At 45.6% G+C, this 26,830-nt stretch overlaps 1 protein-coding gene across 2 annotated transcripts in view; it reads left to right on the top strand.

Annotated features, from left to right (window-relative positions):
• Positions 1-26,830, top strand: part of LOC115480034 (kelch-like ECH-associated protein 1) — a 55,669-nt gene that overhangs the window by 9,322 nt on the left and 19,517 nt on the right. Inside the window, exons 2-4 of one of the 2 annotated variants that reach the window (XM_030218426.1) lie at positions 18,729-19,483; positions 22,265-22,941; positions 24,711-24,916. In XM_030218426.1, the coding sequence (XP_030074286.1) occupies positions 19,166-19,483; positions 22,265-22,941; positions 24,711-24,916 (1,201 nt within the window). In that variant the 5' untranslated portion in view covers positions 18,729-19,165. Of the gene's footprint in view, positions 1-18,728; positions 19,730-22,264; positions 22,942-24,710; positions 24,917-26,830 lie in introns of both variants that reach the window. The other variant, XM_030218425.1, reaches the window with a different exon arrangement.

The raw sequence follows: 26,830 nt of genomic DNA, 5'->3' as shown, positions 1-26,830 counted from the left end.
CCTTGGAGGAATTTGTCTCCTCCGATGTAGATGAGGGCAGCGTGTCTGAGGTCTCCCAACGGTCCTTTGCGGATTCCTTGGAGGAGACGGATCCCCGCTCGGATGGAGCGGATGACCCCTCTGCAGCGCGGCTTTTTAGCCCAGAGGATTTGCCCAACCTGTTGTTACAGGCCATGGACACTTTGAAGATTTCCTCTCCGGAGGACGTCTCTCCCTCAGCCCCTGTTGGCTCTGCCATTATGCTGGGGACGAAGCGCCCGCCTAGAACCTTCCACGTGCATGATGCCATGCACACCTTAATTTCGGCTCAATGGGATGTCCCAGAAGCGAGCCTTAAAGTGGCTAGGGCTATGTCCCGCCTCTATCCTTTGGCTGTGAGTGAACGTGAGGCCTATCTGTGGCCTACCGTGGATTCTTTAATCACTGCGGTGACTAAGAAAACGGCGTTGCCGGTGGAAGGTGGCACAGCCCTAAAGGACACCCAAGACAGAAGATTGGAGGCGGCCTTAAGGTCGTCCTTTGAGGCGGCTGCTTTAAATTTGCAGGCCTCAGTTTGCGGCTCCTATGTGGCCAGGGCGTGCCTGACTATGGTGCAGCGGGCTTCCCCCTCGGATCATTCCTTGAGGGCTGATTGGCCGGCCCTGGAATCGGGCTTAGCCTATTTGGCAGACTTGCTGTATGATGTCTTGAGGGCCTCAGCGAAAGGCATGGCTCAGACAATCTCTGCGCGGCGGTGGCTTTGGCTGAAACATTGGTCTGCTGACCACGCCTCTAAATCCCGCCTGGCTAGGTTGCCTTTTAAAGGCAAGCTGCTCTTTGGGGTCGAGCTGGACAAAATCGTGACCGATCTCGGCACGTCTAAGGGCAAGAAGTTACCAGAGGTCAGGGCTCGGGCTAGTACTCGTCCCGGTACCTTCAGAGGACGGTTGCAGGAAGCCCGTCGGTACCGCCCGGGCAAGTCGGGCTCTGCCCCCTCTTCCTTCAAGAGGAATTTCTCCCCCAAGCAGCATTCCTTTCGCAGAGACCGCCGTCCCGGAGGTGCTCCCTCCGGTCCTCCCCCAGGGTCTCGTACCCAATGACGGGGTCTTGGTCCACGCCCCAGTGCAGATTGGAGGACGGCTGTCCTCGTTTCTGGGCGAGTGGACCACAGTAACTTCAGACGCGTGGGTGCTGGAAGTCATCAGAGACGGCTACAAACTAGAATTCTGCCGACCCTTAAAAGACGGGTTTGTACTCTCTCCCTGCAAGTCTCCGGTCAAAGCTGTGGCAGTGCAGCAGACCTTGGACAATCTGATCCGCCTGGGCGCGGTCGTTCCAGTGCCAGAAAGTCAGCTTGGCAAGGGACGTTACTCCATTTACTTTGTGGTACCAAAGAAAGGAGGTTCTGTCCGGCCTATCCTCGACCTCAAAGGGGTCAATCGGGCCTTGAAAGTGCGGCACTTTCGCATGGAGACTCTCCGCTCTGTTATAGCGGCAGTGAAGGCAGGAGAGTTCCTGGCATCCTTGGACATCAAGGAAGCGTACCTGCATATTCCCATCTGGCCTCCTCATCAACGCTTTCTGCGTTTTGCAGTCCTGGGACGACACTTCCAGTTCAGAGCCCTCCCGTTCGGGTTGGCTACTGCTCCGCGGACCTTTTCCAAAGTAATGGTGGTCATCGCGGCCTTCCTACGAAAGGAAGGGGTACAAGTCCATCCTTATCTGGACGACTGGTTGATCCGAGCCCCCTCTTATGCAGAGTGCGGCAAAGCTGTGGACCGGGTAGTTGCTCTTTTGAGCTCCCTGGGATGGATCATCAACTGGGAGAAGAGCCAGCTGCGCCCGACTCAGTCCCTGGAGTACCTGGGAGTTCGATTCGACACCCAAGTGGGCAGAGTGTTCCTGCCAGACAATCGGATTGTCAAACTTCAGGCTCAGGTGGACCAGTTCCTAGTAGCCTCTCCCCTTCGGGCTTGGGACTATGTGCAGCTGTTGGGCTCTATGACGGCCACGATGGAAGTTGTGCCCTGGGCCAGGGCTCATATGAGACCGCTTCAACACTCTTTGCTGCAGCGCTGGACTCCGATGTCGGAGGATTATGCTGTGCGCCTTCCCTTGGACCCAGCAGTGCGCAAGGCGCGGAGCTGGTGGATGCAGACAGACAAGTTGTCTGCGGGAATGCCTCTGGTGACCCCAGAGTGGATTGTCGTCACGACGGACGCCTCGTTGTCGGGCTGGGGAGCCCACTGCTTGGGAAGGACAGCGCAGGGGCTCTGGTCTCCTGCAGAGGCAAAGTGGTCTATCAACCTCCTGGAACTCAGAGCCATTCGGTTGGCGCTTTTGGAGTTCATCCCGGTACTGGTGTTGAAGCCTGTACGGGTCCTGTCGGACAATGCCACGGCTGTGGCCTATGTCAACCGCCAGGGAGGTACCAAGAGCGCCCCTCTAGCCAAGGAGGCTATGAATCTTTGCCAGTGGGCGGAAGTGAACCTGGAGCAGCTTTCAGCGGCCCACATTGCCGGAGTCATGAATGTCAAGGCGGACTTTCTCAGTCGCCATACCTTGGAGCCCGGAGAGTGGCAGCTATCTGCTCAGGCGTTCTTGGACATCACGAAGCGCTGGGGCCAGCCGAGCCTAGATCTGATGGCGTCATCGGCCAATTGCCAAGTGCCGCGCTTTTTCAGCAGAGGACGGGACCCTCGATCCCTGGGAGTAGATGCTCTTCTCCAACAGTGGCCGACACAAGAGCTTCTCTATGTGTTCCCGCCCTGGCCCATGTTGGGCAGGGTGCTAGACCGGGTGGCAAAGCATCCCGGCAGGGTAATCCTGGTGGGTCCGGATTGGCCCAGGCGTCCCTGGTATGCGGACTTGATCAGGCTCTCAGTCGACGATCCTCTGCGGCTGTCAGTGGAGCAGGGCCTGTTACATCAGGGTCCCGTGGTGATGGAGGATCCCTCCCCCTTTGGTCTCACGGCCTGGCTATTGAGCGGCAGCGTCTGAGGAAGAAGGGCTTCTCAGACAAGGTCATCGCCACTATGCTGAGAGCGAGGAAGCGCTCTACTTCTACTGCTTACGCCAGGGTTTGGCGTATCTTTGCAGCGTGGTGTGAAGCAGGCTCACTTTCTCCCTTCACTGCTCCAATTTCTTCAGTGTTGGCGTTCCTGCAAGAAGGTCTGGAGAAAGGCCTGTCGCTCAGTTCCCTTAAAGTCCAGGTAGCGGCTCTGGCTTGCTTCAGGGGCCGCCTGAAGGGTGCTTCCCTGGCTTCACAGCCAGATGTGGTGCGCTTTCTCAAGGGAGTTAATCACCTGCACCCTCCTCTGCACTCAGTGGTGCCTGCGTGGAATCTCAACCTGGTGCTAAGAGCATTGCAGAAGCCGCCTTTTGAACCCTTGTCGAGGGCATCTCTGAAAGACCTGACGTTGAAAGCAGTCTTTTTGGTGGCTATCACTTCAGCCAGAAGAGTTTCCGAGCTCCAGGCGCTCTCATGTCGAGAGCCTTTTCTGCAGTTCACTGAGGCAGGAGTGACTATTCGCACAGTGCCTTCCTTCCTGCCCAAGATTGTTTCTCGCTTCCATGTGAATCAGCAGCTCTGTCTCCCTTCCTTTCGTAGGGAGGACTACCCAGAGGAGTACTCTGCTCTTAAATATCTGGATGTGAGACGAGTCATCATCAGATACTTGGAAGTGACCAATGATTTCCGGAAATCGGATCATCTGTTTGTCCTGTTTGCAGGTCCTCGTAAGGGTCTGCAGGCTGCTAAGCCTACAGTGGCAAGATGGGTCAAGGAAGCCATTGCAGCGGCTTATGTGGCCGCGGGGAAGGTGCCGCCTATCCAGCTGAAGGCTCACTCCACGAGAGCTCAGGCGGCCTCGATGGCAGAGGCCGGATCCGTCTCCTTGGAAGAGATATGCAAGGCGGCAACTTGGGCTTCGGCTCATACATTCTCCAAGCATTACCGTTTGACTGTGGCTGCACGGGCGGAGGCCCGGTTTGGAGCTTCAGTGTTGAGGTCAGGGATTTCAATGTCCCGCCCTGGGTGAGTACTGCTTCGGTACATCCCACCAGTCTATGGATTGATCAGCTTGATGATATGGAAGGTAAAATTATGTATAATCATACCTGATAATTTTCTTTCCATTAATCATAGCTGATCAATCCATAGCCCCTCCCAGATATCTGTACTGTTTTTCTTCTGGTTGCATTTCAGGTTCAAGTTTAGTCTTCAGTTACTTCAGAAAGACTTCGTGTTCAAGTTTTTTCACTTGGATTCTTCAAGAGTTAAGACGAGTTTGTGTTACAGTGAGCTGCTGCATTCCTCTCCCCTCCGTTTTACGGGGCTGGATTGAGACTTAAAATTCTGCCGGCACTCCCTCCCGCTTCGTGCGGCTGTAGGGCAGCTTTGTACCCCTCCCGCTTCGGCGGTGTTAGGGTCAGTCAGCTCCTCCCGCGGTTGCGGTTGCAGGATAAGCCAGATCCCCCCGCATCGGCGGGTGTGGTGTCCCTCCCCCGCTCCACGGGGATGAGCTGGACGGATTCCCCTCCCCCACTTGTGTGGGGATGAGCTGGGTTAATTCCCCTCCCCCGTTTCGGCGGTGGTGAGCTGGGCAGAGTGTCCCTTCGTGGGTGTAATTCTCTAAGTGCTGAGTCCTGCGGATGGAGCTTTGATATCGACATACTGAGGAGTTTCCGGCAGCACATGACCACATATAGGGAGGCAAAAGTTTGCTCTCTATCTCCACCTGCTGGTAGATGGACACAACCCACCAGTCTATGGATTGATCAGCTATGATTAATGGAAAGAAAATTATCAGGTATGATTATACATAATTTTACCTTTTTAAATATAATTACATTATCCCACAATCTCTCCACTGCAAAATGCTATACACAAACTTGTGCAAAAACACACTCATATCTTTAAAACCATAACAGCACTAATTCCAAGGACAGGATGAGCTACAACCTTATGCTTGAAAAGGCAGAACTGTAATTACACTAGGCTCTAAAACACCAATACACTACCTCGTGAAAAAAAGCAAAACAAAAAGGGCTGCGAATACTACATGCTAGCAGAATACTGCACCTTGATCACACTTGAAAAACACATGACACAACAGACATGACCCAAGAAACTAGAAATCAAAAAATATGAAGTCAAAATACTGAACTGGAAAGTTAACTCAAGAAGTCAGACTCAGCATGCAGCAATACCAGAAAAATTTAAATTTACATGCAAAATATCACAGATGCACATTTCCAAAAGATGACATATTCAAATTAATAAATTCTGAATAAAATACTTTTTTTCTACCTTTGTTGTCTGATCTATTCGCTTTGGTCCCAGTGTCTTCTGTTTTACGCAGTGTCTTCTTTCCATTTGATATTTTTTCACTCACCATGTTCACCATACTCCTGTGTCCTTATGCGTCCTGTCTACCATCTGTAGCCCTGCCCCTATCCTTCCTCGAGTTTCAGTATCTGCCCTCAACGTGTTCCAAACCAGCCCTTAAACTCAGCAGTTTTCCCTCCATCCATATCCAGCATTTCTCCTCTCTCCCTTCCCCTCCATCCATGTGCATCTCCTTCCTTTGTCTTTCCTTACCTCCATCCTTGTCCAACATTTCTCCTCTCTTCCCTGCCCTCCACTCCATCCATGTCCAGCATTTCTCCTCTCTTCCATCCCCTCTATCCTTGTGCACCTCCTTCCTGACTTCTCTCCCCTCCCTCCATCCATTCGTCCAGCAACTCTCCATTCTCCCCTGCCCTCTCCTCTAGCCATCCATCTCCAGCAAATTTCCTCTCTCCCCTTTCCGCTCCATCCATTCATGTCCAGCAATTTTCTTCTTTCCCCTGCCCTCCGCTCCATGTCCAGCAACTCTCCATTCTCCCCTGCCCTGTCCTCTAGCCATCCATCTCCAGCAAATTTCCTCTCCCCTTTCCCCTCCATCCATCCCTGTTGTCCAACAATTCTCCTCTCTCCCCTGCCCATCCTGTTTGTCCATCCCCTTCCCCCTTCTATCCAGCGTGTCCCCCCTCCCCCTTCACAGCATCTCCAAGCCAACTTCTGTTCCAGTCTACTCCCGAAGTCGCAGCAATGAACGGGCATGCAGCGCTGCGGTAGTAAAAGCAACAAGGAGACTGGTTCAACTCTCCGTCCTTCACTTCCCTCCCTCTGGGTCCCGCCGTCCTCTGACGTCATTTCCTTTCGGGCGGGACGCAGAGGGAGGGAAGTGAAGGACGGAGAGTCGAACCGTCTCCTTGTTGCTTTTACTACCGCAGCGCTGCCTGCCCGTTCGTCGTTGCGACTTCGGGTAAAAGTCGCCGTTCCAGTCGTCGCTCGGGCGGGCCTGAGCCAAGATTGGGTGGGCCTGGGCCCACCCAGGCCCACCCGTAGCTACGCCCCTGGTCTACAGCCACTCCAGGCAGGAAAGAGGGGGCTCTTTCCTGCCCCGAAGAGGTCAATAGAACACCAGGCAGTACAGTAAGGTAAGGAGAGAAAGGATAGGACACCCTTGGTGGGTGTGACGGGGGGGGGGGGCGGAGTGGGGGTGTGAAAGGGGTAGGGTAGTATGTGAAAGGGGTTGAAGTGTGGTGGGAACGGGGCATGTGTCCTTTTTTTTTTTTGGTGGAGCAAATATGGTAACACTATTTATTTATTTATTTATTTATTGTGAACATTTATATCCCACATAATCCCACCAAGGCAGGCTCTATGTGGCTTACAATGTTGAAGGAAGAGTACAATACAATAAGTCATATGCAAGATGGAGTAGAAAGTAGAGGAGGGGAAGAGAGGGGGTCAACAGGGGAGAGGAATGAGGAGAATGCAGGGGATCAAGCAGGAGTGGAGTAAGAATGATTACACAGGTAAGTCTTTAGAGATTTCTTGAATAGGCTGTGTTCGGCTGTCTCTTTTAATGGTGATGGTAGAGCGTTCCAGAAACGGGGGCATGTGTAGCTGAACAACGAGGCAAAGATCTCAAGTTCCTGCAGTTAGGAAAGTGGAGAGTCAAATAGGTGCGGGAGGACGTCACGGAATTCCTGGGCGGGAGGTCGATAAGGCTAAACATATAGGTTGGAGCCTCCCCGTAGACAATCTTGTGAATGAGAATACAGACTTTGAATTCAATTCTTTCTTTAATCGGGAGCCAGTGGAGCTTTTCACGGAGGGGCTTCGCTGCCTCAAACCGCAATTTGCCAAATAGCAGTCGCGCCGCTGTGTTCTGTGCAGTCTGAAGTTTCTTAAGGACGTGCTCCTTGCAACCAGTATAAATTCCATTGCAATAGTCAAAGTGGCTTAAGACGAGTGAGTGGATTAGCGTCCTGAGCAGGTCAAAAGGAAGATACTGCTTAATACGCTTAAGGGACCTCATGGAAAGGAACATGCGCTTTGTGACAGACAAACCTTAGAGCTCAAGGGTCAGGTGGGGGTCCAGAATGACCTCAAGGAGTCTCATACTGGCAGCGACAGGAATGGAGATGTTCTGCGCAGTGACCGAGGCCGGGATACTACTTAACATTTCTAGAGCGCTACTAGGGTTACGCAGCGCTGTACAATTTAACAAAGAGAGACAGTCCCTGCTCAAAGAGCTTACAATCTAATAGACAAGTGCATGGTCGGTCCGATAGGGGCAGTCTGGATTCACTGAACGGTAAGGGTTAGGTGCCGAACGCAGCATTGAAGAGGTGGGCTTTAAGAGGTGGGATAGACTTGTTAAACTGGGAGGAGAGGATGAGGCACTGCGTTTTTTTCTGGTTGAGTTTAAACTTAAATGTGCTAGTTCAGTTAGACATGATGGCGAGGCTGGTCTGAATCTTAGCTGTGATTTCGGCTATGGAAGAGCGAAAGGAAATGTAGATGGTCACATCGTCAGCGTAGATGTAGGGATTCAGCCCGTTGTTGTGGAGGGCCGCTGCGAGAGGGGACATCATGATGTTGAACAAGGAAGGCAAAAGGGGAGAGCCTTGAGGGACCCCACAGCGAGACTTCCAGGACGGCGAGATAGAGGACTGGACTTTGACCCGATAGGATTGGCATGACAGGAATTCCCGAAACCAATCCAATACAGGGCCGCCAACACCATTTTCCGCTAGTAACAAGAGGAGGAGACTGTGGTCAACCATGTCAAATGCGCTTGACATGTCAAATTGAAGAAGCAAGATGTTCTTTCCGAAAGACAGTTCTTTCCTAAAGTTGGACAAGAGGGTAACCAGAACTGTCTCGGTGGTATGTTGTGGCCGGAATCCAGATTGGGAGGCATGAAGAATCGAGAATTTGTCCAAGTAGTCAGATAGCTGTGAGTTCACCAAGCCTTCCATAGTCTTCACAAGCAAGGGGATTGTAGCAACAGGGCGATAGTTGCTGATAACACTAGGCTCACACTTCGGGTCCTTCGGGATTGGTGTCAGGAGAATATGGCCTTGCTCAACGGGGAAGTGACCATGCTGGAGCATGAAAGGTATGATGTAAAGTCAGCAATAAAACGGTCTGGCACTGATTGCAGCAGGTAGTTGGGGCAGGTATCCAATTTGCAGTGCATTCGGGAAAATTTGCGAAGAGCCAGAGAGACCTTCTCGGTGGTGACTGTCTCGAAGGTAGACCAATAGCGGTCGGCTGGGCAGGGGCCTTGTGTGGGTGCAAGGCCTTGCAGGAAGTCAGCAGCAGTAGAGTAGCTTTGAGGAAGTGAGCTCCGAAGAAGAAGGATTTTGTCCCTGAAATGGTCAGCCATTTTGATCGCCGAAGGCATGCTCGTGTTCGGAGAAGTAACAGGGGTGGTATCTAGCAAGCAGTTGTCGATAAAGCTTCCGCACATCCAACATGACCGACCAAATTTTTTTCTGGAAGAAAGATCTTTTGGCATGTTTGATAGCATATTTGTAGGCGCGGAGGGAGAGCTTCCAAGCTGATAAGGTGGTGTCGTCTCTGGACTTGTACCAAGCTCTTTCCAGATGCCTGATTTGCTTTTTTTAGTGCTTTAAGGTCACGGGTAAACCAAGCTTTAGATTTGCGGTGGGAGGAGGACTTAAGTTGCAACGGTGCAAGTCCATCAAGAATGCATTGACACCGGGTCTCCCAACGAGAGAGGTAGTCTAATGAGTCAGCGTTTGTATGCCACGTGCAACCATAATTTTGCTCCCAAAATGTTTTTAGGTCGACTTCCCCGCTTGCATAGTGGGTAGAAGTTTCTTCAGGTAATGGATGGCTACTCTTCCGCCAGCAGAGCGCGAACCGTAGCTGGTAGTGATCAGACCAAGGGACAGCTGACCATGTGGGCGAACGCACACAGAGGTCCGAGTCATTTAGAAGCTTGTAGACAAAGAGATCAAGGGTATGGCCTTTGAGGTGAGTCGGTTGAAGATCAGGATAATGGAGATCCAGTAGAGTGAGGAAACTCAGGCAGTGGGCAGTACCGGGAGAGTAATGGTTCTCAAGATGGAGGTTCATGTAGCCCAGCACAAGGAGGTTGGAATAATTGGTGGAGGAAGCGGAGAGAAAGTCCGTGAAATCTGTCTGACAAGCAGCCCAATTTGAAGGTGTCCGGTAGAACAAAATACAACAGAGGCAGTCTTGAAGGGAGTTGCTGCGGATCTTGATGGAAGCGATTTCGAGACTCAGCAAGATGGAATCTATAATTACAGTTATGCTGAGCAGTTCCAGAAGGAAGACTTTTTTTTTTTCAATCCTGGTTTTGAACTTATATCCCATAAGCAGTGTGGAATTTGTAGTCCCCCATTCTACCCACTGGAATGAGTGCTGCAGGTCCCATAATGCATCAGGATGTAGTTGCAGCCCCCATTACCTCTCTACCCTCCTCTCCCCGTATGTTCCCACCCGTAACCTCCGCTCTCAGGACAAGTCACTCCTTTCTGTACCCTTCTCCACCACCGCTAACTCCAGACTCCGCCCCTTCTGCCTCGCATCACCTTATGCCTGAAACAGACTTCCTGAGCCCATACGCCATGCGCCCTCCCTGCCCATTTTCAAGTCCTTACTCAAGGCCCATCTCTTCTCCCTTGCTTTTGGCGCCTAACCACCTTCCCATTCCTGATACCTACACTGACTACATAGTTTTTACCTTTAGATTGTAAGCTCTCTTGAGCAGGGACTGTCCTTCCCCATGTTTAAACTTGTACAGCGCTGCGTAACCCTGGCAGCGGTATAGAAATGCTAAGTAGTAGTAGTAGTAGTTGCCTGAAATCCAAGACCGGTATAAAACTTCCTGTTTGGAACAGGGTAACTTGACAGTCCTGATTATGTTTCCAATGCTTTGTGCTCAGCACCTTAGGCAAGTGGGAGGGAAGGAATGGAGGTGTGTTACACCAGCTGGCCATTTAACTGGCTGGTCATCCTGTGTGCTGCCTCTGCCAATTCACATGATTGGTCAAGTTTGACTGGATGTTTGTAATTTCAGTTCTACAAATATTTGGTTGCTGTGGGGAAGGGAGAAGAGCTCAATACATACTATAGGAATTTAGTGAATTATGTATGTTGAAACTCATATTTGCTTATGTTTTGGGCATCATTGACGGGTGAGACTCATTGAGTTAAAAAAAAAAAAAAAAAAAAGCCCTTTGAAGTACCTGGTGATCTGATTGGAAAAGTGCCCTTAGAATAGGAATCCTTTGTGTGTGGTGGGGGGGGGGGGGGGGGGGAGGTTTCATTTTAGAAGCACTGGGAGAGGATACAAGTGTGAAGACTGGATTTCCCTACAGCAAAATGTGTGTCACATCTGAGAAGTAATCCAGCTGAAACGTGGAACTTTATGGTTTCAAAAAGCTCATGAGTACTGGTTGTTCTTTGTATGTTTTTTTTTTTTCTCCTGTGGGCCCACTAAGAAGATATCATTACAGCTTGCCAGGAAGCCAGGTCGATACCGCTTGAATTGTATGGGCAAAGGGGCAGGACTTATCTCCTTTTTCCTTATCATCTATACCAGGCCAGTCCAGACTAATGGGTTGTGTCCATATACCAGCAGTAGAAGATGGAGAAATTAGTTCCAAGTAAACCGCCCCTTAAGGGTATCATGCAGCCTTGAATGTTCAGTATTTTCTCTGTCTCCTAGCGGATGGTGGACGGATCGTGCAGCTGCTGTGGATTGCTGGCTGGTAGCTCCTGTCCCAGATTCTTCTGGTGACAGTGGAGCCAGGGGCGTGCTGGTAGCCGTGTTGGGGCTAGTTGTAGATGATACTCAGTGGTCCTGAGTTCCTCATCTGCCAGCTAGGGTGATATCCAGTGACCCTGGTTCCCTCCCCTCCCCTACCTCCCCTGGCCGTCTTTCTAGCAGAGTGATGGGTTAATTGTGGCATGGAGTAACTTTTCTCCCCTGTAGGGTTCTTCTGTTCTGTGTTGGTATATCTGAATTTCTGCCTCTGAGGTAAACCTTTATTCCTGTCACTAGTGAAAAAGATTCTTTAAAAAAAAGAAGAAGAAGAAACTTTTTTTTCCTTCTTTCTCTTCCCTGTTACCTGATTGATTTTCCCGCCTTTGGCAATGTATTCTAGGAGACTGCTTGCGAAGTTTCTTTGAATTTCGCTAGCCGGTGTCTGATTCTGATCTTGAACCCTTCTGAGCTGGTACCAATTTCTTTGATTTTTTTTTTTTTTTTTTTTTGCTTCCCTTGCTTTCGGGCGTGAGTTTTAGCCTGGCACAGGCGGATTTTGCCTTTTCTAGTTTCAGGCGCCTCTCTCCTGTCACATTTGGCACTCCTTCCTTTTTCTGTAAGGGGCGCAGTTATTTCTTGCTGAGCAGATCTATTGCTGTGCGTCTGGATTATCGCCTCTTAGCTCTGCACTTTTCTCTACTTTTCTGCAGAAAAGTGGCTCTGTTCTAGGTCTGGAGTTTCTCTCCCTTAGCTGGTTTTTCCTCAGTTTGATGTTAGTGGCCAGCTTCCTCTTTGTTCCTGGCCTGGCGAGAGTTGTTTCTTCCTCACTGCCTTACGGCGGCTGCATTTTGCTCCCTATGGTCTGAGGATTCCAGATCTGTGATGCTTACTCTTGACGGGAGTTCTTTCTCTACGTTGATTGCTGCTCCATATCGGTTGCCTAGGAGGGCGGTCATTGTGGCTCAGCGACCAGTTGGGGGCTGAGAGTGTCTCTTGGGGCACGGGGCTTTCTCTTCTTGTAGTTCTAGTCCCTCTGGGCCAGGGAAGTGCAGCGCCAGGTCTGCATTTCCACACGTTCTACTCCTTTCCTGTTGGCCTCCTGGCAGCACCTTCTTCTCTGGCTGTTCCCCGGAGCTCCATCTATGCATTTTGCTTGTTGAGCACAGCTCCATTGCTGCATGTTGAGCGCAGCTTCATTATTCTGTTCCATCGCTGCATGTTGGGCACAGTTCCAGTTTGGCTTTAGCTCCATCGCTGTATGTTGAGGACAACTCTATCATGGCATGTTGAGTGAAGTTCCTTCACTGCTTATTCTTCAACCTGTCATCTCTGCATGTTGAACGTAGCTCCATTGTCACATGTTGAGAGAAGTTCTTTCTCTGCAGGTCTCAGTGTGGGGCGCAGTCCTGTGTCTGCGTGTAGAACACGGCTGTGTGTCTGCCTGTGGAATGCAGCTCCTTGTCTGTGTGTGGCATGAAGCTCTCTTTGCGTATGGAACGCAGCTCCCTGTCTGCGTGCAGAGCACAGCTCCACCACCTGTTGAGTGTAGCTCCATCTCTGTGTGTTTAGCACAACTCTTCTCTGCAAATTGGGTGAAGTTCCAGGGTGGTATGTAGAGCACAGCTCTGTGACTGCAGTTGCTACACAGCTTCATGTCTGCGTAGGAAGCATAGCTCCTTGCCGGTGCCCGGAGTGCAGCTCCTTGTCTGTGTTTTTATACACAGTTCCATCGCTACCACAGCTTCAGTTCTGCAGGTACCTCTAACATCCAGCTCTTTCAGTGGGGCACTGCTCATCCTCTGTCTATTACTCTCAGCTTCTTCTCTGCTTGTTCAGTTCATTTCCATCTTTGCCAGAGGTGTGCAACTCTTTCTCTGCCCATGGTGCGTGGCTTAGTTTGTGTGCCTTGAGTGCAAATCCGTTTGTTCTCGTTGAACATGGATCCTACTCTGCCTGATGAGCGCAGCTTTGTTTCTGTCCCTTGAGCACAGTTCAGTCTTTGACTGTGGAGCGTGTTTTCACCTTTGCTTGTTGAGCACTGTTTCACCTTGTCAGTCAACCCCAGCTTTTTTCTGTGGATTGGATACAGTAACTTCTCGGCAGCTGTGGCATACCACAGTTTAGACTGCTAGACAAGGCTGTCTTGTCTCCTGTTAACTACCATTCCTGTGGCACCTTTTCTTGCCATAGCCTCTTGGTGGCTGGCGAGAAGCTTCTCCATTGCTGGAGTTTGAATTCATCTCTGCTGCTTTTGTGGCTACTTGGCACCTTGGGAGTCTTTTCTCAACAGTGTGGCTCTCAACTCTCTTTCTTTTTTTCTTCTTTTGTTCTCTTGGCTCTGTTCTTTCATCCCTAAGTCCAGAGCAAGCTGGTTGAGGAGTACTCTCTTTCTATGGTTGTACCCTGGTATGCTGCTGCCCTTTTCTTCATGGTTCTCCTGGAGAGACTAGCGCTCCAGTTAGTTGGTTCTCTCAACTCTGGAGTCTCTTCTTGTTCTGTGGGGTTTGATTCTCTCACTAGGCGTGGGTCTGGCTGGTTCCTGGGCCTTGCTTCCTTTCTTCTATGAAGTGTGGCGCACTGTTTGGGGTTGCGTACTCCTAGTACTTGTTAGGGTCGCTTCATCCGACCATCTTGGACTCAAGGCAGACTGGCAGGTTTGGGAGTTTAGTCTTTGTCCTGCCAGGATTCAGAGAAGTGGATCTGGTCTAGGAGAGACAGTTCTTCTCCTTGTTGCTCGGATATGACTGTTGCCTTCCTTCCAAGGGGGGGGTCCTTTGGCATGAGTATCTTTTGCTGCTTCTTTTACTACTCTCAGGATAGGGATACATAATTTTTCTTTTGCTCAGGATGTTTGTTTTACGTCCTACGGCTTCAGTTCCTTTTCTAGTGTCTAACTCTGTTCCATTTTGGTAGCCTGGTGGTTCAGATATTCAAATCCTTTTCTGCTGATCAGTTTTTTGCTGTGTCTATAGCTTTGTTGATTTTTCAACCTTCTGCATTCTTCTTTTCTCCCCCCCCCCCCCCCCCTTTGGGAAACTGCTTTGCTACATCCCATTAGTCTGGACTGGTCTGGTATAGATGACAAGGAAGGGAAAATTATGTTCTTACCTGATAATTTTTTTTCCTTTAATCATACCAGACCAGTCCAGGTGCCCTCCCTGGCTAAAGTCTGTCAGAGTGTTTCCTTTAAGTATCCCTGGCTGTTCCACGATGCTTCAATACAGTGGGATGTCCTACAGCACTGCCTCCTTCATCTTCTCTATTCAATCTCCTGCCACTTGTTGTTGTGCCACTCTGTATGACTCCTATTACTTGGCATCACAGAGTTCTTTCCCAGGATTCAGGGGTAGATCTCTATGTGCTTGAGCAAGCTCAGTATGGACCATTCCATCCCGCTTACTTTACTGTGAGGGGAGGTTGCAGTTGCCTTTGGCCAAGCAGTAACAGTGAGGTTCTGCATATTAGCTCCAAGAGTTTGCCTGTTTGGTATTAACTGTGTTTTCTTCTAGACTTCAGAGCACCATTGCTTGGCTATTCGAAATACTGAATATTCCAAGTTGCACGATACCCTTAAGGGGCGGTTTACTTGTAACTATTTTCTCTGTCTCCTTCCGCTGGTAGATGGACACAACTCATTAGTCTGGACTGGTCTGGTATGATTAAAGGAAAGAAAATTATCAGGCAAGAACATCATTTTTCCATGGCACATGTGAGCTATGTTTTTGGTTATGGGGGAAAACACCACTGTTTGTTCATTTGAAGGAGAAAGATCTGCCACTCATGGATTCGATTTATACCAATTTTGTTTCATGTTATTGACTGTTCTCACTCTGACTGTTGCAGTACCTTTTGTGACGACATAGACCACTGCAAAAGCTGCTCCTGCTGAGTCATCAGTGACTGAAACATAAACAATGGCTAAGGGATTTATTCAGACTGGGAATCAGGGCTGAGGAAGCTCATGACTTGGTCCTGAGTCCAAGACTGATCAAAAATTGTGAAAGCACAATTTAGTTAACATAATTCTTCCTGGGAACACCTATTTAAGGATTGCTTCAGTGCACTTGTTTCCTCATCTGGCTGTTCTTTCTCAGGCTTATATTTCATCAAGCTTGCTGTTTTATTTCTCATGAGTTTACAGATTGAAGCTGAGCACTAGCTAAACGTTTTAAAAACTTGAGGCAGGTAAGCAAATATGCGCTCTGTTCCTTACTCCGGTTTGAACACCAGTCTTTTTCTTTCTTCATCAACCCAGGGGTAGGAGAAGAATAGCACTGTTCTCTTCTGTTTCTCACCTGCTTCTGATCCACACTTGCATTTTCAATCATTTTTCTACTTCCCAAAGGGCTCTGCGCCCTTGACAGCTGCATGTCTCACACATTCCTAGTTATAGCTCTGGATTGAAGTCCATAAATACTAATTGCTGATCCTTTCTGGCATGGTCTGTATGAAATGCCAATTTAGCATCTTTAAACTTCACCACCTATAAAGTAGTTCACAAGTGCTGAATTTCAGTAGTCAGTGTTTGGTCCTGGTTTTTTTGTGGGGTCTGATGGACCATGGATTGGACAAGTATGAATCCATTTATATAGAGGTACATAAGAATAGCCATACTGGGTCAGACCAATGGTCCATGTAGCCAAGTATGCTACTTCCAACAGTGGCCAATTCAGGTCACAAGTACCTAACAGAATCCCAAATAGCATCAAGATTATGCTGCTGATCCCAGGGACAAGCACTGTCTTTCCCCATGTCTATCTCAATAGCAGATTATGGACTTTTCTTCCAGGAACTTGTCAAAACCTTTTTTTTAAACCCTGGTGATGTAGCCAGGGCAGGTACTAGACAAAAGTGTTCCTTTTTGGTGCCCCCTTCTCTTTTGGACTCATGTTCTTACAGACTCTGACTGACTTGAAAAGGCAGCATTGCAGTGACTAAGGAGTTTACCTAGCTTATCCATCCCTTGTGCCAGTCCTGTATGTAGAAAGTCTAGATCAACAGCCATTAATATAAGATTCAAAGTGGTTAAACTCGAGAGTAAAATGTTTCTTGGTGGAGAGGGTGATGATGCTTGAAGTAGCCTCCCAGTGAAAATGGTAGAGACAAAAACACAAAAGCATTTACTCCGACTTGAATTTAGTTCACACCTTTTCAGTAGTAGCTCAAGACAAATTACAGTCAGCTGCAGTAGGTATTTCGCTATCCCCAGAGGGTTTACAATCTAAGTTTGTACCTGAAGCAATAGGTTTAAGTGGCTTACCCAAGGTCACAAGGAGTATCGGTGGAATTTGAACCCTGGTTCTCAGCCTTCTGTTCTAACCACTACAATAAGTCCCTAGCCAAAGACTTATAGTGTAAGTGTATATCTGGGGCAAATGGAAATATGGCGCAGCATTTCAGAAAGGAAGTCCAAGTCAGAACGCCACACCTGGACATCCTTCTCACATATATGTATTTTAGAACAGGATACTGCCGTGTACTGGAAACATGCAGCATGAACATTCATTTTACAAACTGACCCGTCCAAATTATGAACAGGGAAAACAAGGGACATGGTCATCTGTGCAGTAGCATAGGAACATCTGTCTTATAAAATGCTGTGATGGTGGGTCCCAGTGATATGTCATAAGCTGTTTTATGGCTGTAGTACATACACTGCAATCTGAGCACTACAATAATATATTATTATACATCAATTTGCACTTATGGGACATTAGTCTTATATGATGTGGATGTGAAGTCAGGTTTCTAACATATTTTTGATATTATAAAATGGTCAACCAGAGAGGTTCATGCAGAGCAGAGGGGTAGCCTAATGGTTAGAGTAGTGGGTTGAGAATGAGGGGACCCAGGTTCAAATCTCACTACAGCTGTTTATGATTTTTTTTGTTGTTGTTTTAATTGTGAGTCCTCCAGGAATAGAAAAATACCTACTGTACTAAATATATAAGACATTTGCACGCCTGAAGGTTATCAAAGTGGTGTACATTCAAGTACAGTAGATATTTTTCTGTCCCTGGAGGGCTCATAATTAAAATAAAATAAAAAAAGCTAAAGTGGTATTTGACCCTGTCAGATCTGGATGCTGCTCTGTTAAGAACGTCCATAATACCTAAAACTGTCATAGAGCCAGAGGAGAGGAAGGGGGACAGCAACTACTGGGGGATTAGGGAGGTGTCATGCCTTAATCCCTCCAGTAGACAGCTATTCAATTAGATCACCTTTCTATAACCTGGACATGACCAGTACCAGGTCTAAATAACAATGTCCATCTTTTTAGACTTGCAAACAGTAAATACCCTTCCTCAGTATGTGTAGGTAATATAACTGTCACCATTAAACAACAAAATGTTTGTAAATAGGAGGAAAAAACCTCAACAGACTCCAAACAACTTGCACTGCTTCAGCAGTAATGGAGTTCTTGCTGTCATCATTGGCTTTAAAAAAAAACCCTTTTATTATACACTAGTTGAGTGCAATACAAAATAGGAAGAAGTACTTAAAAGTGCAGAGAAACGATCTGCAGCTGGGCCAAGGTTTCTAAATGCTTCTTCAGGGTCTGTGGAACACATGCAGAACTCCAAACACTTGATCACTTCAGTGCAAATTTATTTCATATTATGGATATCCTGAAAACCTGACTGATTGGATGTGTTCTGAGGACTGGGTTGAGAACCCCTGTTCTAGAAGCTTGATTTACTCTAGTGAAATTCTTTTTTTTTAGTTCAAATATTTTTATTGAATTTCTGAAAACATATTCAAACAAAAATAAACAAACTTTCGCATACTGGATACAGCAACAGTTTCATACATTGCAATAACATTGCAATAACATTAATCAGTAGTACCAATACAAATAAGTGGAAAGTTTTACTGATGAATTTCGAGTTACGTTGGTTTACTTAATCTTGTGATTTGCAAAATTGTACAACCTGATCCCATGTCTGGATAAACATATGCATGAGGTTATTACGCTTGGCAATTATTTTTTCATACTTAAAAATCATGCAAACATTGGCCCACCAAAAGCAATAAGAAACTAGTTTATGATTTTTCCAATTCTTAACAATAGTGGAGATTGCTATGGCCACCAATGTGTCAAACAGTTTGTAATTACATTTATGACCTAAATGTTTCAACCCAGCAGAACGAAATACAATGAGATAGAATGTAAGAGGAAGGGTCAAATGAAGCAGCACGCTAGTGAAATTCTGATCTGACCTAAACTTGGGTTGGGAGCATGCATCTAGCACCTAACTTTTTGAAAAGGATATGTCTGGGACCGCAAAGTGAGGCAATTTTGAATGAGGCTAAAGTTAAAAGGTGCTAGAGCAGGGGTGGGTAAATTCAGTCTTCAAGGACCACAATCTAGTGGAATTTTCAGGATTTCTACAATGAATATCCATGAGATCTGTTTGCATACAATGAAGGCAGTGAGTGCAATAATTCTCATTCATTGTGGAAATTGAAAACCTAACTGGGTCGTGGCCTGTGACAGCCAAGTTTGTTCACTGCTGCACTAGAACATGCATGCAGAGCCATGGATTTTCACTTTTTACTTTCCCATATTGAAGTAGGATCTTAGCATTAGATACACATTTTTAAATTTATTTATCTTAATCATATTTCATTTTTTTCTCCTTTTAGGTAGAGGAAGAGTGTATATATTCAAGACACTATGGCCACCGTGCAACTGAAGAGCTATATAAAATGCCAAATCTGGACCCAGAATCTCAATGGGCTTCAGTCTTTTTTAAAGCTACAAACAGAAGCAACACAACCATGAAATGCAGGCGCATCATGTTCTTAGAGCATTTTAAATGAAACCACATCAGGCTTGACATAAATTTCGCTCTGTTTTGGGAGTGCAAATCTGCTGTTTAAATTCACATATAATATTCATTACAAGAGTTTATGATTTTTAGGCAAAAATTTCAGTGGTTGAAGATAAAAATGTCACGTGTTCAGAATGTTGCAAACTGAGCTGAGCTACGTAAGCAATATTTTTTTCCCATTTTCTAGCATTCATGTTATATTGTTGTCCATTCCTTCTGGTTTTTTTTATCAGTTTCTGAGGTTCAATAATGATATGTCGGAGAAGTAAGCCTGTCAATCTGAACACTTTTTTGACTATAGCTGTCCCCTCTATGAATGGATATGGCTATCTAGATTACACTGTAGAGGACCATACTTCCAAGGCCTTCAAAAGACTGGATGAACTACGCAAGGATCATCAGCTCTGTGATGTGCTTTTGCAGGTCAATCATGATGGTCAGAGAGAAGAGTTCCATGTCCACAGAGTTGTCTTGGCTTCCTGCAGCCCCTACTTTAAGGCCATGTTCACCAGTAACTTCCAGGAGTGCTGTGCCCGTGAAATCTCTATCCAGGGTGTCTCGCCCAAGGTAATGCACAGACTCATAGACTTTGCCTACACCTCCAGGATCACCGTTGGTGAAAATTGTGTCTTACATGTTCTTCTGGCAGCCATGAGGTACCAGATGGATGATGTAGTGAAAGCCTGCTGCGATTTCCTCATCAAGCACTTGGACGCTAGCAATGTTATTGGTATTTCCAGCTTTGCAGAGCAGATCGGGTGCATGGAATTGTACAAGTCAGTGAAGGAATACATCAATACACATTTTAGTGAGGTATGAACAACTCCATGGCATGAAATAGTATATTTTCATCAAAAATATTGATATGTCTAAGAAATTATATAAACCATGTAACATTAAATATGAATATTAAGAATGGTGTAGGTTAGTTGGGTTCAAATTCGTATAGGCAAAGAATATGCTTAGTCGGGAAGGATTTCAGTGCTGATTTTTTTTTAGGCACCATATATAGAATCTCTCCCAGAGTGGGTGTATTTTATAACAACACACATTGATTTTAGAAACATCCACACCCTGCCCATGGCCACACCCCCTTTCCAACGATGCAACTTAGAATTTAGGTGCACCACGTTACAGAATATGTTTAGTGAGCTATGTGCATAAATCTTAATACTAATTAGTGCTGATAATTGCTTGTTAACATCCAATTAACAGAGCTGATTAGATAGTTAATTAAGTTACATACATTATTATAGAATATACTTTGATTTCTGCAAGGAAATTATGCACGATATATAGAATCCCTAGCATAGTGCTTAGGCAGAATTTGTGGTGTTTATTTACGAATGGGCACACACATGTGCGTATATGCCATTATTCTAATGAATTATATATGAATATAGGATTGCCCTGCAAGTGACTGGATTTAGGGTCCATGATTGCAGAGTTATGAAATGAAACCAGAACCATCATTATAATTACTGGACTATGATAAGTATGGAAGAATGGGGGATAGGAATAAACTAGGCCAGCAGTTCTCAACCCATTTCTCAGAACATGTCTAGGCATTTTCAGGATACCTACAATGAATATTCATGACATAGAGTTGCATACTCTACAGGCAGTGCATACAAACGTCTCATTCATATTCATTATAGATTTCCTGAAAACCTGCCAGTCTGGGTGTGTCCCAAGGATTGGGTTGAGAACCCCTGAACTAAGGGAAAGATCCCTGGCTCATGGTGCTAGATTCAGATTCCAGACTTGGCTCTTGTTGAACTGAAGTCTCATAGGAGTAGGAGAAAGCTGCTTGGTCACAAAACAAAAAAAGAGAAAAGATAAGCATTTGTATTAGTGAGGGTAAACTGTAAGCCCAGGCTTTGCCAACAGATGTTCTGTTCAATGTGAGAGCTTCCTTGTTTTTACTCTTTTATCTTTTGCAAAATGTATTTTGGCAACTTCCCTCTAACAATTCTATTGTAATCTTCCAATGAGTTGCCAGAAGAACCATATGGATGTTTCTTGATTAACTTATTTGGTAGAAAAGTTTGTATATGGTTCTTGCAGCCTTCATGATGTGAATAAATACATTAGTGGGGTAATTTAATAACTGGGCACATTTGTGAAAAGTCCAAAAGGCATCTATTTTATAAAGGCAATATAGGCGCTGATGTGCCTTTTTATAAAATATATTCCTAGATTCAGCCTGAATAGCAGACAAATGCTGTTTGTATACACATCTATTTCTATAAAATACACATATGCAGCACAACTCCACTACCATTCTACTCAAAATATGCTTCCAGGAATGCCTACATTCGGATAGCTAGAAAGAGACAATAGGCACAACCTTTCCATGCAGGTATATTTTTACACACTTATGCAGCTGCGCAATTCTATAAAAGCCACCCCTCTTTCTTTCTTTCTTTCTTTCTTTCTTTCTTTCTTTCTTTCTTTCTTTCTTTCTTTCTTTCTTTCTTTATAAAAAATACCTTCTAGATCTTTTTTCTCCAATAGGAATCTAGCTGAGAAATGTGATAGGTCAGTGTTTCCCAAGGCCAGTCCTGGAGTACCCCCCTTGCCAGTCAGGTTATCAGGATATCCGCAATGAATATGCATGCAAGAGATTTGCATATAATGGAATCAGTGTATGCAAATTAAGTTCATGCATATTCATTGTGGGTATCCTGAAAACCTGACTGGTAAGGGATACTCCAGGACTGGACTCGGGGGAAACACTGTGATAGGTAATGATCACAGGCAGTAACAACGGCAGGGCAGCTTTCATGTTGATGACATCACAAAGTTCTCTCTGACAATTCAGCTGAACTGAACTTGCCTGATTCCCTATAGGGAAGAGAAAAATGGATTCTACGTTTTGAGAGTGTTGAGGACACATAAGCCAGTGGTTCCCAAACTTGGTCCTGAAGGCATCCCATCCAGTCAGGTTTTCAGGATACCCACAATGAATATTCATTAGAGAGATTTGCATATACTGCCTCCACTGCATGGAAATCTATCTTATGAATATTCATTGTGGGTATCCTGAAAACCTGACTGGCTGGGGTGCCGCCGGGACCAGGTTTGGGAACCACTGACATAAGCGAGAGGAGACAGGAGAAACTGAGCACCTTATCTGTGGCAGAAGCATGAATTAAATTGGATGAATGATTCAAATGTTAGAGGGTAGGAGGAAGAAGTGGGTGAAACAATGATCTTTTAAAGCCAGTTTCTCTTAAGAAATTAGGCTACTATATTTACAAAATATATTAATACTTTTGAGAATTCTAATTGTGATGTGTGTGTTGTTTTGTGTTAATTTGAAAAGTTTTGGGTCTGCTTTAACAGGTGACTAAGGAAGAAGAGTTCTTTAATTTAACCCATTGTCAGCTGCTGGATTTGATCAGCCAGGACAGTCTGAATGTGCTTTGTGAGTCTGAAATCTATAAAGCTTGCTTGGAGTGGATTCGTTGGGATTTGGACAACCGGGCGCAGTACTTTCATGTTCTTCTGAATGCAGTCCAGCTCTATGCATTGCCGCCCAAGTTTCTGAAAATGCAACTTCAGGAATGTCCTATCCTTAATCAGGCAAACTCTTGCAGAGATCATCTGTCAAAGATTGTCCAAGAGATGGCTCATCGGAAACCCCTACCACGTACCAAACTCCGTGGGAACCAGTTAATCTATATGGCTGGTGGCTACCTTCAACACTCAAGAAGCTCTATGGATGCATACAATCCCAAAATGGATAAGTGGATCAAGTTGGCCGATATGCCACTTCCACGAAGTGGCCTTGGAGCCTGCACAGTCCTGGGGCTCTTTTATGCTGTGGGTGGCCGGAATAACTCCCCGAATGAAAACACAGACTCCAACTCCTTGGATTGTTTCAATCCCATGACGAACCAGTGGAGTTCAAAAGCGCCAATGAATGTGCCTCGAAATCGTGTTGGTGTTGGGGTCATCGATGACATCATCTATGCTGTAGGAGGTTCCTCTGGTTCGGCGCATCTTCAAAGCGTTGAGAAGTAAGTGGCCAGAAGGCATAAATTTTTTTTGTCAATGGCTTTTGCAGGGCCTGCCCAACCATTAGGCAAACTAGGCGGTCACCTAAGAAAGCAACTTCTAGGAATCAGCCGAACTATAGGTTTTGACATCCCCAGAAACTCAAAGGAATTATCAGCATATACTTTTACGTGCAGGAAGAATGGGTAGTTATCAGATAGCCCATTTGCCATTGTAAATGGCTTTTGGAAATTGCCCTTATTATGTATATTATTTACAAAAGAAATATTTAAGTATAATGCCCAAGTATGAGTGGAGGAGTAGTCTTATGTTTAGTGCAGTGGGCTGAGAACTTGGGGAGCTGAGTTTTATTCCCACTGCAGTTCTTTGTGACTCTGGGCAAGTCACTTAACTCTGCATTGTTCTAGGTACAAAAAAATAAAACAACTTAGATTGTGAGCCCTCAAGGGACAGATAAAAGTACTTGCTCATAACATAAATAAACCACTTACCCCTTTTATAAGATTGTTCTTGGAGAGAGGAGCTTGCTGGATGTGAGGAGAAGACAGGGCAGGCAACGTGGCGGCACCGGAGACTGGCGCTGGACAAGGCTTCAGCTGGCCAGGGTTGGGGACCCCCGCCAGCAAAACCAGGGGCCCAGAGGAAATATTGGGGGGTCCAGGCCCCCATGGTCCCACGTAGCTATGCCACTGACCCTTACTCAAGTCCCATATTTTCATATATTCTACTACAGATTGATAACTAACACATAATTAAACAATTACTTTACTTCTCTTTCCAACTTTAATTTCTCTAATTGAGTAGGCTCATAGAAACCAAAATTAGAAAAAGGAAATTTAATCAGGCATTTGCATGGGGATTTTATAAAGAAACTAGCCCTTGCTGCCAAGGTGCATGACTTAAACTGCAAAATAGCTTTTCTATGAAGCTGTATAACATAAGCTACATCTGGAAACATTTGAACTTTAGCATCACAAAAAAGGACATCTTTTGTTTTGAAGTAAGCTTTCATAACGGTCACTTTATCACACTAAGAGGGTGGCTCATTGAGGTATGCTGTCCTGAGTAGTTTCTAAAAGAAATTGGTCAAATCGAAATCTTCTTTAATTGACAACACATCACTCCACCTTCCTGCCTCACCTGTGTAGCAAACTTGGGCAAATAATAATAACATAAGAAAATAGGCATTTTTGTCAGTTTCAGTTAATACTAACACCTTCTTGAGATATTGTTTATAAATGCTTCCAGATTTTCTGGCATCTATTATTTTTCAGCTACAGGATGTTTGTTTCTTATGAGACTTCATTCTTAGTAGTTTACAAATAATAACTAATAAAGAAAAGTCAGAGAGAAGTGAAAGGTAGCTTCACACTTGTATGTGAAACATACTGTATTACATCAAGCATGTATTTTTAGGCCATGCTTCCTAGAATCAAGATTCTCCATGGATCCTCTCCCTCATCAGTGATTTTAACAACCTTTTTATGTATCTAGTATGTTCATATGCAGCCTGTCTATCTTATTCTAGTTGTAGTGGTTGAGTCCTCTTTTTAAATCTTGGTTCTCTGGGAGTTTTTGTTTTTTTTTCCCATTGGGAAAATGGTTTGCCCAAAGTCATATAGAGTCGCTGGAGACTTCAAGTATCTTGCCTCCCAGTCATATTAGAACCCTCGGATCACACCTCATTTTACATGGATGTAATTCTCACAGTGTTGATATTGTAACATGCCATGTGTTAACCCTTCTTATTTTAAAATTTTTCTGCCTGCAGGTATGACCCTGAAAAGGATGAGTGGACATTTGTGGCTGCAATGTCAGTACCCCGCATCGGAGCTGGGGTGACTGCATGCAATAACCTTCTCTATGCAGTTGGTGGATTTGATGGGGAGAGCCGCTGGGACATGGTCGAGTGTTATCATCCTGACAAGGATGATTGGCGGTTGATTGCACCAATGAACACCATTCGCAGTGGAGCAGGTAAATAGGCATGTTTGATTAGGAAAAAAAATGTGGCCTGCAGCTAAGCCAGTTCTGGATTTTCTGCACCCTCCCTCCATCCCCATGCATCTTGTAGTTCCATCTTCTGAAGGAAGTTCATAGATGCAGTGAGGTTAAAATCAGGTCTAGGTTATCCTGTCCCTCTCTGGCATGACACCATGAGATGATGCATGGGACTCCTGGAGGGTGCCAAAGGTCTTCTGCTTTCTTTGGCAATAGGTCGGCCACAACTGCTCTTGTGTCCTTTCCTCAGTCTGTTTCGAGCTGCTTTACTCTCTTAGTTTTTACTATCCAGTTTATAAAATTTGAAAGCAATTAAAAGGCCACTACCAAACCTGATGTATCTCCTCCCCCCCCCCCCCAAAAAAAAAATGTATTCCATACTGATGGAGACAGATGCTGCTTCAGATACCACAGAGTAATGTAGCTAACTGTACTTGATCATGACCTAGAGCAGCCAGTACTTTATAATTTAACTCAAAAACATCTGATGATATTTTTATCTTGTATCCTCTACAAAATTGATTGGAAAATACTTTTTTTTTTTAATTTTATTTATATACTTTTATCATACATAATAAATCCTTATGAGTGATAATACACATAACAGCAATTTGTAAACAAAAGGAAATATTCTAACAGTCACGATAATATATTCTACTATCGATCTCAAATGAGGTAATGATCCAAGATTTGTAGAAAATTTCAAATACTTAAATATAAAGCATAATCACCAAATAAGTAAATCAAAAGAGCAAGTTACGTCTCGAGTGGCTGACTCCAAGCTGCCTTACAGTGGTGCATGTGTGACTAGACTTTTACATTTACCTCTTCTCTGCTTAAAAGAAATTCCTCCAACTGTTTTGGATCAAAGAATTGGTATTGCCTAGATTGAAATTTTATTCTACATATACATGGGTATCTCAAAACAAAATCTGCACCTATTGCTATTATTCTAGTACGTAGAGTCAAAAATTTTCTACGCCTTTGTTGAGTATCCCTAGCCAAATCAGGGAATACCCTAACCTTTGATCCCAAAACCAGAGAATCCAAATGTCTGAGGGAAAGTTTAAGGACTGCATCTCTATCTATTTCCAACGCAAATGTTACCAAAAGTGTAGTTCTTTGAGTTATGACCTCCAAGGAGGACTCAAGAAATGCCGTAAGATCCATTGCACCTTGTTGCTGTTGATTTTCAGATGATTTCACATCCGTTTGTATATAATAAGCTCTAGTTATAGGTGGCAAGGAATTTTCCGGCATTCCCAGAATCTCCATTAAATACTTTCTGGTCATTTGGGTTGGCACCACCATAGGGGACCTAGGAAAATTTATAAAACGCAAAGTCAGTCTCTTTGAGTGATTCTCCAAATATTCCAAGCGTCTCAAGGTGAAGTTTTTATCTTTAATTAAAGTGTGTCCCACAAGATCAAGTTTCTCAATTTTTTCCGACATTCTTCTAACCTCGGTCGCTTGGGATTCACTAGTTTGAATCTGTTTTAGAGCAGTCTCCGATAGAACTTTAATCGTCTCCATATTTTTCAAAATCAAATTTTGTAAAGCTGAGTGGGTAGATGAAGTTAAGTCCCACAGTGTCTCCAAAGTCACTACAGCTGGTTTTTCTACCCTTCCCATTGAAAAATCCGGTAGGGGGGCCTTGGCAGCCTGTTCCAGAGTACTCACTGTCTTTTCCAAGGCTTGAGCAGCTGTTAATCCTGGTTCAGCTTGCAGTGTGGCTCCAGTTGTCCGCTCGTGCAGTCTCCCTTCCTGATCACCTGGCTCTCCTCTCGACGCTATGGCCCCAGGACTTGCAACAGTAGCTTCCCTTCTGGGTTGTGGGGGCGCTGCACGCTCGACGGGGCTCAGGGAAGCCCCGTCTCCACTGCTGTCTAG

The sequence above is a fragment of the Microcaecilia unicolor genome, chromosome 11 (genome assembly GCF_901765095.1).
Source record: "Microcaecilia unicolor chromosome 11, aMicUni1.1, whole genome shotgun sequence".
Classification (NCBI taxonomy): Eukaryota; Metazoa; Chordata; class Amphibia; order Gymnophiona; family Siphonopidae; genus Microcaecilia; species Microcaecilia unicolor.
The sequence above is the reverse complement of the archived record's forward strand: the minus strand, read 5'-3'. Positions and strand labels throughout refer to the sequence as shown.